Source organism: Mycteria americana, chromosome 2, assembly GCF_035582795.1.
Source record: "Mycteria americana isolate JAX WOST 10 ecotype Jacksonville Zoo and Gardens chromosome 2, USCA_MyAme_1.0, whole genome shotgun sequence".
NCBI classification, from domain to species: Eukaryota; Metazoa; Chordata; class Aves; order Ciconiiformes; family Ciconiidae; genus Mycteria; species Mycteria americana.
Window position 1 is genome coordinate 26486619 of NC_134366.1, and position 14068 is coordinate 26500686.

The 14068-nt window shown below is 42.8% G+C and overlaps 1 protein-coding gene across 1 annotated transcript; it reads right to left on the minus strand.

Annotated features, from left to right (window-relative positions):
• Positions 1 to 297: 297 nt before the first annotated feature.
• On the minus strand, positions 298 to 13103 carry CYP51A1 (cytochrome P450 family 51 subfamily A member 1). Its single transcript, XM_075492804.1, has 10 exons — positions 12882 to 13103; positions 11977 to 12075; positions 10826 to 11002; positions 6112 to 6238; positions 4801 to 4975; positions 4500 to 4619; positions 3861 to 4056; positions 3152 to 3247; positions 2085 to 2253; positions 298 to 1436 (listed from the first exon to the last, which is right to left on the minus strand). Exons 1-10 carry the CDS (start codon positions 13032 to 13034, stop codon positions 1258 to 1260), a joined length of 1491 nt encoding a protein of 496 aa, XP_075348919.1. The 5' UTR covers positions 13035 to 13103; the 3' UTR covers positions 298 to 1257.
• Positions 13104 to 14068: the final 965 nt, after the last annotated feature.

Consider the following 14068-nt stretch of genomic DNA (forward strand, 5'->3'; position numbering starts at 1 on the left):
CTTTACTTTTTAGATCCCAAAATGCTGCTACTAATGAGAAGAGCAGACAGGCTCAAGCTTGGTTTCTGAAGACCCTGGTCACCTGTGACAGGGCTGGAAGATATTGCACTCCCTCAGTTGCTGTGGCCGATACAAACACCAGGTTTTATAACAGTTACACCCGAGTTTAGAACAGGAAACACAAGGCAAAGCCCTTGCTACAGTAAGCACTGATGAAGGGGCGGGAGCTCTTTGCATGACTGACTTCATACTTACAAGAAAGAAAGAAAGGAGTGTATTACAAATTTACTTAAAAAATTCTTTTTCAGAATTGACAGGGTTGAGCACAAAAAACTCCCACAAGAGGTTTGTTTATAAATTTAATTCCAAGTTCCTGTGAGCCAGAGCTCATTACCATTTATCATCACCACTCTTGAACCAGACACTGTTTAACAATCCTGCACAAGTCAGTACAAAGGGGGACAACATTCAGCTATTTCACTTAATTTGTGACCATTTTATACACGAACATGTTATCTACAAAATTCATGTTGTTTGTATCATCACATTGTTACTTCCACACTTACATCAAGCTTCCAGAGATCACTACTTTCAAGGTTTTTTTAGAAAATTATTTGTTGCTTTCCGAACCTAAGCCTTTTACAACTGCTTCAAGTTAGACATTTAAATTGTTTATTCTCAGAAAAGACTTCGTGAACATTGTGTAGTCTGCCTACTACTCAGCGTACAGTAACCTTTTTTTAAGTAAGTATGTGAGCACTTCCAAGAATCAGCCAAGACCAGACCTAGTTCGCTTGGAACAGAATCACAAATATCAAAGGCAGGGCACCACCAAGTACGTTCCCCCTCACTGCCTGTTCCCTGACAGCTTTCCTGTCATTGAATACAGAGGTAAGGTATGCAGTCTCACCCCTTGTTCTCTGGGGAAAAGTAATCTTCACTTATTTTTCAAAAGCAAAGAGTTCCATTTATAGAAATTACTTATTTCTCCACCTTAAAGAGCTGGCATGCACCTTAAAAATGTTACACCAATAGAAAAGACTCTTTTTCTTTAAAAATGCAATGAGAAATTTGTAAAACAAGCAATTATACACAGCAGCGTTAAATGGTGTGGGCAAACAAAATGGATGCAAAGACTTTGCATTCAGTAGATTATTGTTGTGCAACAGTTTCCATTTGCCACGCATTTTGTCACAATTTTATTCAGAAGTCTGTTAGTTTACACAACTTAAATAAGTAAGGTTTTAGCTCCAGAATTTAGAGTGGCCTCCTCTTATATCTGATAACAGGGTTAGTAGGTGTGTGTATCATTGTTGTATAATTTATAGTCGGAAAGTAGTCATTGATGAGATCAAATTCATACAAACGAAGCAAAGTAGACCAAATAGTCTTAATCTGAACATAAGCAAAGTTTTCTCCAATGCAGCGATGACGGCCTAGAAGGAAAGCCATAAACAGCAGTTAGAATACTTAGTTATTAATCACCTTTGACAACAAGTTAGCTTTAAAAATTTTGTGGAACATAATTGCTTCTTTCCTTTCTAAACAACATGAATGTAACTCCACCAAAGGCTTGTTTTTATAAGCTGTCACTGCATAAAACAGACCAAGTGATTTGGATGATATTGTGTTGTTCTGTCCTCACCAGAAAGCGTTAAATTTATGTATCACCAAAGAAGCGTTTGCAACCCTGAGAAGAGGTATCAACTATAACCATAGTGTGGTGATATCTGCAAACTGTTTTGGCAGTTATGACTCTCTGCAGATTTTTGCTCTGCCTTACACTGACTTTGTATTACCAGGTTTTTACCTTGACTTAAAAAGACTTGAGTCAAATATCACATGTGCTAACCTAAAGATGTGTTTTGATTGCTACTCTGAATGATATACAGCTACTACTAATGCACAACTATCAACTTCATTCTTTTAACAGCACTTTCACAGTATAAAAACGTTCAGGCAGCAATAGAAAGAAAAAAAAGTATCCTCAGATGCTACAGCGTGGGGAGGTGCTGTCCCAGACGACCAGTATGAGCCCCTTCAGTACACAGTCCCTCAGGCAGGTGCTGCCTTTTCTGACTCACCAGCGCCAAATGGAACGTAGGCAAATTTCTCTCCAGCTGCTGGGTTATCTTGGAGATACCGGTCAGGCTTGAAGTCTAGAGCATCTTTCCAGGAGTCCCTGAGTCTGTGGTTAACAGTGGGAGACACACAGACCTGATGGCCGGGGGGAATATTATATCCAGCAACAGTCTACAAGACAAGAGACGAGATCCCACACATCACAAAATTTCTCCATTTTTCTTTTAAAGAGTTACCCAAAGTGCTGTATCATGAGGCTTGAATTTCAAGAGATTTTGGCTAAGCTCATTTGAAATTAATGCAGCCTAATACTTTGTTTTAATTGTACAGGGCACGGTGCTCAAGCAGTTGCAGGAACCTTTCTGCTGCTTTAACAAGGCTGGCAATTCTACAGAAAGAGTTTTTTAAAAATGAATGAACTTAAAATTTGTTGAAAGCATTTGTCATGGGAAGGACATTCTTTTAAAAAGTTATTTGACTATCTTATTTGTACAAACAGCAAATTTTCTTTCAGATTTACTTAGCTTGTATTGTATTAAGTGCAAGTCAAATTCTTCCAAGATAGCTATTAAAAAAATGCCTGGCAAACAAAAATCTTTAAATGGTAGCACCAAACTAAGAACTCAAGTAAGACTGATAGCTAAAAGATAGGGTCAGTTTTGCAAGTGGCTGTTACTAGGTCCCCTCAGAGTCTTCCCTTCTCCAGGCTCAACAAACCCTGTTCCCTCAGCCTCTCCTCACAGGACAAGTGCTGCAACCCCATACCATCTTGGTGGCCCTCTGCTTGCTTCACTTCATCAACATCTTGATTGCTGGTGGCCAGAGGGGTCCAAAACTGGACACAAATAATTCCAGATGAAGGTAACAACTATCCAGTTCAAGGTATTAATTGCTTTCCTCAATCAACACCAGCTACACTCCCACTGATATGACCCAGGATGCCATCAGCTTTCATCCCTGCCAGCAAACACTGCTCACTCGTGTTTTTCCTTCTGCCAACTGGGACACCCCCACACCCAGCCTCTTCCAGCCCTGTTCTCCTGAAGTTAGCTCCAACACATGTACTCACTTGGGGAGTTTTGGCCATTCTCATCATGGTCATTATAGGAGGTCTAAGTCTTAAAGTTTCTTTAAGACAGCGATCCAGCAAACTGAGATCCTTGAGCTGAAAATACAGGGAAAATGATATATCAAAATATAGCCAAGTTTATTCAACACAAACAAAATGGTATTTTATACTATTTAAAAACAAATTTTAAAAAAATCAAAGAGTAAGCAGCTCATATTTACATGTACTTCATTAGCTACCCTGATAATTTCTTTTTTTTTTTTTCCATTTGATTCAATTAAGAAGGAAAAAATCTCTGACCAGTGCTATTAATTATGACTAGTTTCTTACTAATCTGTCTCACAAGTGTTTTCTGATGCCTCATTAAAAAACAAGGTCAAACTGTACCCCCTTCCTCAGTGGGAATATGAGGATCTTCCTCCTCTATCTACAGAACTATAATTTCTTAAATAGAAATTGTAGGAACTGTAATTTCCTTAATCAACACTGATTAAAAAAACAGTAGCAAGCTGAAAATTTACTTGGAGAGAAGGAGATGATAGAGGAGATACACTGGCAAACTTACCATAGCATGACTGTGCCAGATTATTATTCTAACGCAAAGCATATGACTATATTTCATGTTTGCTTGTTTGTAGTTTGTTTGTTTGGGTTTTTTTTAAGTATAAAAGTATAAAAATACCCAGCTGGAATAATGTAACATACAAACCTGGTCATAAGTTAATGGTGGCAAGTCATCCCCACAAACTGCTTTTTGTTCTGCATAGCACTGGTCCTGTATTGACTTGTCTCTGGCTATGAAGAAGCCAAGCCAGGCACTGGTGGTGGAGGACGTGTGCTGCCCCGCTAGGAGCAACCCAATAAGCATTCCAGCAATTTCATCATCTGTCAGTGGACGGCCATCCCTAGGTTGAAGGGTGTTACGTTAGAACTTCATTTGATCAGGTTTCCAGCTACAGTAGTATTTACAAATTTTTCTAATGTACTTTCTCCTTCTTCACTTTTGTTGCCTATTCTAAATGGAGCAGCAAAAGATCTAGCGGTAGGGAAAAGGGAGAACAGAGGGAGAGAGACTTTCTAGGAGCCTTAAAGAAAATCATTACTGAACAGCCAGCAAAGAGAAAGGGAGCGACCTCATGACCACTGATGAAAATCTCAGAAGTCTAAATAACCCTTTCCAAGTAAAGTTTTTAAGCTGTTTTTAAGAATACAGCTAGGACCAATTGCTGGCAACAAAACCAATTCAGAACATGAGGGACTATTATTTTTTGGTAGACAGTTTTAACTGAAGAGCTCAAAGCTAAAGTAAAACATCTATAAATGACAACTCTTCAAACCCTTTGCTTACTTGTATGAAGCATCAAGTAGAGTTTGGAGCATGTCATCTTCCTTTTCCTCAGACTTCCGACGCTTCTGGATAACCTTGTAGAAAATATTCTTTATTTCTTTGTGTGCTCGATCTCGACGTCTGTGATTTGAAACACTTCCATTAGCAATTTTATACAAAGTAACACATTAAACGCTTATGAGGATTTATTGGGACGTCTAGCATAGCTTACAAACAAGAAATTGGGGACAGGGAGGGGAATCCAAACAACAAAGACGTTTAGACAAAATGCTTAAGTTGCTTCATCTGTTATTTCTGGTACCTGAAGCTCGGCAGAGGTAGCCAACCTGGCAGAAGCCAGGCAGCATGAGTAAAACCCCCATCCAAATCGGCATACAGTTGAGCCACCTTCTCATTCAGTAAGCTTCGTATTTCTTTCCCATGTAAGCAATGACTTGCTGTCAAAATGATAAGTTCTGAAAGGGCTTCAAACAGGTCTGAGGAAAGATTTGAAAAATGTTACTGAAGATGCATTTCAAGTGAGATGTTGTTTTACAGGTTATTCTTTAGTTTTATTTTGTAGAAGAGAAAAATAAGTAACTGGACACAGATTAATAATTTTAAATAGAGTTTTAGATTAGATTACTAGGAAAAGAAGCATCTAATTTTAAATTTCTGTGTGTCTATCAGGTCTCTCTTCAAACAACTTTTTAATTAGATTGCTGATTTCAACAACTTTTTTCTAAGGTATTTCTTCCTAGAAATTTTTCTAGGAGAGCTAGTAACCCTTCCAAAGGAAGTCACGCAGCAGAAGCTCAATCCTTAATATAAAAGAAGTCATACAAAAACTTATCCTTGAAATCCAAATCCATGGGAAACCAGTTAGTTTTGCTGCTCATTGAATTGTTTTTATATAATAATATTTATACATGTAAATATAAAATTATATATTATCATGTTATTACCTATACTATATATAATAAAATTATATACTTACAAAATAAATAATTAAAATACGTAAGTACTATATAAATATTATATATTTAAATATAAACATATAAGTTTAAATAAATAATATTTCTGACACTGTTATGCCACTGTGGGCTTGCAACAATGGTGATGGGCGCTGTCTAGCAGGCTAGTTGGGAAAGACAGGTGGGAAATAAAAGAATTCCACTTAGATCACTAGAGCTAACCATATCAGCTTCAAAGATGCAGTTTTTCAGCATAGAAGATCCCTGAGCTAAGATCTCTGACATAGGCTCTGGGAAGTCAGAGCAGTATCTTCTCCTAGAGACTAAGAAGTGGTTACACTGAGCTGACTCGTATCATGCAAAACGAGCACGATTCAGCCAGGCAACAGGTACACTCTCTATGAGCTGACTAAGAAAGCCAAAGCAAGATAGTCCTTCACTCCTTTCAATGATTTTCTGAGCAGCTTTATTCTCCAATAGCCTTAAATTTGATTAAACAAACTCTGTATTTTGCACGTTTCTTCTGATGTTCAGTACAGTTTTACCTATGTCATTTTTAATTTCTTTAATATTGCAGTAAATAATTTACAAAAACAAACTGCATTGGCCTTAATTCCTTCCCAGAAAACTGGAGGAAAAATGCATCTGATCTGGCTTACTTTTTTCTCCACTTTCTCCCCATGCTTTGAAATACTCCTTTGTTTCTTCTTCAATCACAGATACATGCTGTTTAAACTGGGCAATATTTAGCCCAGTTTTGAGCATCTTCTTCTGTTCCAAAAATACCTAGAGGAACGAAGACAGAAAAAGCAATCAGTACAAGGATCATCATATTAACAACTTATTATCATTTGTACTATAAGAACATACAGAAGTAAAAAGAGATCATGATTAGGACTGCAGGGTACAACAGATACTCAAATTTAAATAGTAGATATATTCCGTTTTTCACCTTGTTTTTCAAGCAAAAGTTCAGTAACATCCAAGTAAAACACTAGCTCAAGGGAGCTACAGTTCTCTCTTTTGCAGTACCAAAACAAAAAATAATTTTAGTATCTTTGTTAAACTTTATCGCTGAAGATACAAGAAGCATTCAAGATTGAATCCAGACTTTGCAAGGACAGGTCTGATTACATTTGTGGTTATGTATCTAAAGCACATTCCATATTTCAGTCTGCTGATCTCACTGCCCAGGAAGTCACATACAGAGGCAGAAACCAAACTGCTTCCTAGGAAAATGGTGAGCTTCACGTCCTTCTCACCTCTTCCTCTTTTTCTTTGTATAGACTCATAGCTAACAAACCTACTGGTAAAAAGCCCATTATTAGATGGGAACCATTAAATGGATTGACAGGACATCTACTCAGAAAATTATTCAATTAATTTTAAGCCCTAATTATGAATTAGGGCATCTGCCCTATAGGTCTGCACTATACCATGAGCAACAAACCAAAAATTGTCTTCCCACCAAGGGCTCTGCACACACTATAAAGTTATTCACAAAACAAAAGGCATAAGAAGAAAGGTTACTTCCTAGAAACTTCTGTTCCAGAATGCAGTGGGGACTCCAGCAGTCTATCAGAGGGTATACGTGCCACAGAGCAGAGACACAAGCACGTTTTCCCTTGCAACACGCTACCCCATCTCCATCTCCAGCTTGATGGAGACAGGAATGGCACACAGGAGTGAACACATCCTCTGCCATTTCAGCTCCTCTCAATGCAAAGGTATCTGCAAGAGGCTTGGAGGGAGGAGACAGAGAGTGAATATGAGTTGATATATAGACTATGCATATTAACAAACAATTACCAGAATTACTGGTAAATAAGTAACTCCTTCCTTTTGAAGAGTAAGGGGTGGCTCTTCTAAACACATGACTGAAAGTCACCATCAGACTAAAGAGATAGAGACTTAGCAGCTTGAGCAGAGAGAAGGGGGTCTCAAAAGAAAGTTCTGGATGATCCATCAGTGGTAGAATGTCAATGAAAGTTTGAACGGCTCTCTAAATGCCTTCCCAGTAGATGCTACGGATGTCATCTACCTGGACTTCTGTAAGGCCTTTGCCACAGTCCCCCACAACAACCTTCTCTCTAAATTGGAGAGATATGGATTTGATGGGTGGACTGTTCAGTGGGTAAGTAATTGGTTGGATGGTCGCATCCAGAGCATAGTGGACAACGGCTCAATGTCCAGATGGAGATCAGTGACAAGTGGTATCCCTCAGGGATCCATACTGGGACCAGTTCTGTCTATCTTCATCGATGACATAGACAGTGGGATCAAGTGCATCCTCAGCAAGTTTGCAGATGACACCAAGCTGAGTGGTGTGGTTGACATGCCTGAGGGGCGGGATACCATCCAGAAGGACCTGGACAAGCTCAAGAAGTGGGCCCGCGTGAACCTCAAGATGTTCAACAAGGCCAAGTACAAGGTTCTGCACCTGGGTTGGGGCAATCCTTGGTATCAATACAGGCTGGGGGATGAAGGGATTGAGAGTAGCCCTGTGGAGAAGGACTTGGGGGTAAAAGCTGGACATGAGCCAACAATGTGTGCTCACAGCCCAGAAAGCCAACTGTATCCTGGGCTGCATCAAAAGAAGCATGGCCAGCAGGTCGAGGGAAGTAATTCTGCCCCTCTACTCTGCTCTGGTGAGACCCCACCTGGAGTCCTGCATCCAGCTCTGGAGTCCTCAGCACAGGAAAGACATGGACCTGTTGGAGCGGGTCCAGAGGAGAGCCACAAAAATGATCCGAGGGATGGAACACCTCTCCTATGAAGAAAGGCTGAGAGAGTTGGGGTTGTTCAGCCTGGAGAAGAGAAGGCTCCAGGGACACCTTATTGTGGCCTTTCAGTACTTAAAGGGAGCTTAAAAGAAAGATGGGGACAGACTTTTTAGCAGGTCCTGTTGCGATAGGACAAGGGGTAATGATTTTAAACTAAAAGATAGTAGATTTAGACTAGATAGAAGGAAGAAATTTTTTACAATGAGGGTGGTGAAACACTGGCACAGGTTGCCCAGAGAGATGGTAGATGCCCCATCCCTGGAAACATTCAAGGTCAGGTTGGACAGGACTCTGAGCGACCTGATCTAGTTGAAGATGTCCCTGCTCATTGCAGGGGGGGTTGGACTAGATGACTTTTAAAGGTCCCTACCACCCTAAACTATTCTATGATTCTACATCTGAAATGACATCATGGTGGTAGCACTATGCAAAAAAACAGCTCACCTCTAGCAGAATGCATTCTGGCCACAACCAGACATGCTACCTCACTAGCTTCATATAGGGAAACACACAACTAGAGATAATCAGTGTATGTCAATAGCAGAGTCCCTGCATCTCCTAGCTGTGGAAAAAAGTAACCCAGGTGATTTTCTGAGGAACCTGAATCTGCAGAGATAAAAAGGAAGAAGTCCTTCTAGTATGAAAGGTATGAATGAAGCAGACATCCACAGGCACTCAAGGCTTACTGAGTAATATGAAAAGATTAACCTCTTGACTAAAGCAGAACTCAAACACACTCTAGGGAAAAAACTAGGGTAATTCTAGAAAAAGACCTTATTTCAGAAAAAAAGCAGTATATGGTGGACCAATGAGGTAGGCCTTAATCATCCCCATACGCCTGAAGAACATAGTTGTAAAAAATGCCCATTTCCAAGGAGCTTATAGAAAGTTCTATAAAACTCCTGAAGGATGAGATTAGGTCCCATCGGAGAACTAGCTCTTGAATGAAGACAGACACTCAAATCCATCCATGAACTGTAGAGTGTGAAAGCAGAAGTCAAAACAGCTGTAACAACAAGTGGATGAACTTTCCCAGAATTAAGAGACAAACCAGCACCTTTCATTTTCAAGCAGACATCCCATGACAGTCAAAATCCAAAGAACAAACACAACACAGTGAAAATCTGGCCAACTGAGCAGTCCATGTCTGATTGATAGGCACTTTTCTGAAACTAGTATATACCAGAGAAGAACATGAAAGATGTATTGCAGAGAATCATGCACCCTCTACACTCTAACAGCTCCAAAAGGGATCCCTGACTCCATCCTTGACTTTTTGAGGAAGACCTCCGACTGTCGGAACTGGTAGAAACAAGTCTGTTAGCATGGCCCCACTTATGGAAGAGGTCTCCTAGGACACAAGAAATGATCTCCTACTTGGTATCCAGGCTGCAGTCCTGCTGGTTTCTTTCACAAAGGGATGGGAGGAGTGACGCAAATCTGTCAAGTGCAAAAAAACCCACCACCCACACAAAGAAACAATCCTCCCCCCAAACTTTGTGACACTGTCTATCCACAATTCAACACTTCCTGACAAAGCAAGAGACAACCAAGTTCTCCCTTACTTATTTACAAAGTGGCAAGTTTTTGGCAGTCAGTTGTATATGAGATTTCCAAAAGAATGGGGTAAGAACGACGTACATACTTTGTGGATCACTGCAAAATGCTGCTGTGGAGGAAAAGAGACTAGTGATTACTGCTCCTAAGCCACATAATTAAGAGGGCAACAGTCACTGCAAGCACCTTCAGCAGGGAAGAATGAACAGGCATGCTAAGGAGGAAAAGTCTTGATGGCCACAGAAACTATTACTGGTCAAATGATTGGCATCTATATGAACAAAATTAAGCCAAAACTGAAAGTTTGAAAATTAGGTACATCACAATGCTGTTTCTGCCACCAGACTATTCTCTCGTACAACAGGCCGTCAATGTCAACATATGCTGAATAGAGAGTCCCAGTGGAGCACGTCTGTCCATGGAAAAGTTGGCTTCTGCAGTTTAAGAGTCTGTCATGACAGACAACACACACAAACAAGAAAGCAGCCAACGCTTAGCTTGGAAACAATGCCACATGACACAGCCACTGTGCTTCCGGACCTGTGCGAACTGTATTCTGCAAACATATAAAGACTGATTTTTGTCAGAGCAAGACAAAGCTTGTGGTGCAAACTGTCAAATTAACACCCCTGTATCTAGATTTAGCATGGCATAAATGAAAAATTATCACTCTTAAAGCTCTCTCAGAAGGAAGATCTAACGTTGCTTGTAAGGGAAAAGTAAACTGTAGTCAGTGGCATGCTGCCAGGGAAAGAAAGACAGACTCACTTATTACTTTTTCCTCTATGGTGGGATTAGATGGTTTCTAGAACAAAAAATAGCATCCAGACTGATGAATGGCCAGGTCGTAAATAAAGCAACCTAAACATGTTCAGCCTTGATTATCCAACTGAGACAATTTACCAACTGCATTATGCCTTGCTGCCAGACTTGCGTATGAACACACAACCCCATCATACAGAGCCAAGAGCTCAGGGCTGCCTACTCAGAATTTAAATTATGCTACTTTTCTACTCATATTTAAAATACATACCATATTAGGGACATCATAAGCAACTCCCTTGCCAAAAACTGGTGTAGTTAACCGAGAGTATACATCCTCTGCATTCAGATCTTCATTTTTACTATTGAAGAGTAGAGCAGCAGCATCACTACCCAGTAAGTATGTGAATGTCTTGCCAACCATAGTGAAACTGAATACAGGTCCATACTAGGAGAGAAAAAAATACCAGTTTACTTTAAACAAGAACACCACAAATCATTAAATCCATATCTCTTTATGTACAGGCTTCCATAAATCTCTTAGACTCTTACCCTCCGAAGTGTCTAGAGACTTAATAAAGATATAAATATTTTAAACCACATTTAAATTCTGTTCTCAATACACTTACTAGTGATATCTAATGTTATAACGAACACACATGACGCTGCACATTTTAAAAGCATTTAGTTTAAAAAAATGTAAATAAAAGACCAATTACACTACAAAAACTAGCAGGGAGATTACAGCACATACAATCTCCAGCAATCTACAAACACTGCCTCAAAAAATTCTGGATTTGGAGTTATGCATAGGTAATTAAGAGCAAATAAGATTTTAAAGTTTAAAGCTCATCTCCAGCAGATCTGCACATACTAAATTTGGCTTTCTCCACGCTAACCAAGCTAAGATTTAAGCTTATGTTTTAGACAATGTGAAACAGATCAGTAAATCTTATTTCATTGGAATTAAGGCTCTATTGCCTTAGACCATTTCTTCTTGCCCTTTTAACATTGGAGAGGGCCTTACAATTCAACAAATTGCCTACAGAGGTGGTCAGCTACATTCCAGCCTGGTCACAGATTAGTAAAGAGTGACATTAAAAGCTCCCAGTTAAGGCAAGAAATAATGTCATGAAAATGGCTTTTTAATTAACTTGTGATTCAGCTATGAGCATTACCCAAATGCACAGACGTATTTTTTTAAATCTGAATCATCAAGAGATACCTCAGAAAACACTATTTCTCTAACAACAATGTACATAAAGAGATCTGAAGAAACCAGAGCCTATCCGGCACACTCCATTCCATATTCGACATGGTAAATGAGAATGAACTGCTTTCAAACAGGCTCCAGATAGAGAACTTAATAGATACACAAAAATATTTTAGAATATGCCCAGCCAGTCATGTGAGAAAACATACCTTGTCATAAGCATTTTCCAAAAATTCAATGGGACTTTTTCCAAATGCAATTGCATGTCCAAGGAAAGGGATGCTTGATGAAATATAAGGTGGGTATTTCTGAGGAAGAATGAGAAATAAATATTTAATTTTCTTCAGAGAGTAATAAAATCATGTCCATTTACATAAAACTAACACAGAGGAGCCTTTAGACATGTTTTGTTTAAACTTTTTTGTGAGAAGGCCAACTTTGGACAACTGATTATTTTTTTAAATAGAGTAATAGTGAGCCACAATCAAAAGCAGCAGAGATTAAAATATAATGAAGATGATTAAGATTCTTGCTAACCTGCTCTGAAAGCAAAGCACAAAGATACTGCAATTGGAAGGAAGGAAGCCAGAAACAAAACGGTGTTGACTATTTGTTAAACAGCCTCCCAAAAACATCAATCGCAGTTTAGCAACGAGTTTCATATATACGTGGGAGCCTTCTTTTAAGCTCCACTGATGAAACAGTACCGGGCACGGCCTTCGCCTCTACAACACCTAAGCACCTCTGCTTCATGCGGTACCACCCAGCTGGACGAAGGGACAAGCCAGTGCAGCATTCCTGTCAGAAACCGTCCCCTGGGGAGCTGCTGGGAACGCTCCTCGCTCGCCAGAGCCTGCTGCCGCAGCCTCGGGTTTTACCGCCCCTTGCTTTGCGCTCCCCAAGAAGGGCTGTCCAGAGGTGAGCGCACCACTGCTCCCCCGTCCCTCCGCACCCTTGAAGGGAGGCCGCCCGGCTCTCCCCTGCGGTCGCCCGGCGGTGACCACCCCGCCCGTGGGCGGGCGGCGGAGGCCTCCGGGTCTCCCGCCCCGGCCCATCGCCTCTCTCTGACCCCGCCGCGGGCGGCCTGAGCCTCCGCGCGTCCCCCAGCGCCTACCCTCTGGTCGGACCCGACGTGGCGCCGGTAACCCAGCTGGAACAGGTAGCCGAGGCTCAGCGCGAAGGCGGAGGCGGCCAGCACCAGGGAGAGAGGGTTGCCGACGGCCACCCGCTCCAGCAGGGACCCGCCGACCTCCATCAGGCTCAGCATCTCCTCAGCGCCCGCCGCCACCCGCCGGCCCGCGGGCACCGACGCGCCAGCCCCCTCCCCGCGTCGCGGGGCGGGGCCAGCGGCCGCCACGCCCCTCCGCGCTGGGCTGATCTCTGCCCATGTGACGATTCCTGGCGCCTGAGCCAACCGGCGGCCGTGCGCCACGGGGTGACGGCGTCTGCCGGGCTGCGAGGGGCGCCATTGGGCGGGCGGGGGCGGGGGGCGGGGCCGTGGGCCGTGCGCCGTGGTCGGTGATTGGCGGCCGGCGGGGCCTTGCGCGTACCGGCGGGGGCGGGGGCGGTGGCGGCGGTTGTGGGGCGGCGCTGGTGCAGCCGGCGGGCGGCAGCAGCAGCGCTCCGGGCCGCAGCCCCGAGCCCAGCCGCCCAGCGCCGCCTCTGAGGGGGGAGCGGGCCCCTCTCCGCCTCCCCCAGCAGCTGTTTCCCCCGCGGCCTTTCCCGCTCCCGAGGGGCTGCCCGCCGGAGGGGCTACGCCCGAGGCCTCACCAGAGCTCCTGCTCTCGAGGCTCCTCGGTCTGGCCTTGACTGGGCCGAGCGCTGCTGCCGGCATTGCTCAGCGTCTGGCGCGGTCCCGTCGCTGACCGGCTCGGTGGCCTTTGCCTCCTTCCTCTGAAGGAGGAAGCTTAGCCCCGTGGGGCTGCAGCAGCTTCCTGGTGCCACAGCCCTAGGGCAGCACGCTGGGCGATAAACACGCGTGGGGTGAAAACACACGTGGACAAAACATGCATGGGAATAGAAGTCACATGGGATAAACTCGTGTGGACAAAGGGAGTGTGGGAATGTACTCACATGGGCTAAACACGCACGGGTGTGAACTTGCCTGGGGGTAAATGGACATGGGTATGAACTCCCGTGGCAGGAACGCGTGTGGGTATGATCTGTGTGCAGTAAACACTCATGGGGAGAAACTGAGGGTGTGAACTTGCATTGGGGTGCATGGGTGTGAAACGCGTGTGTGGAGAAACATGGGGGATCATGCGTGGGGATGACCTGCACCAGGGGGCCCACATGGGATAA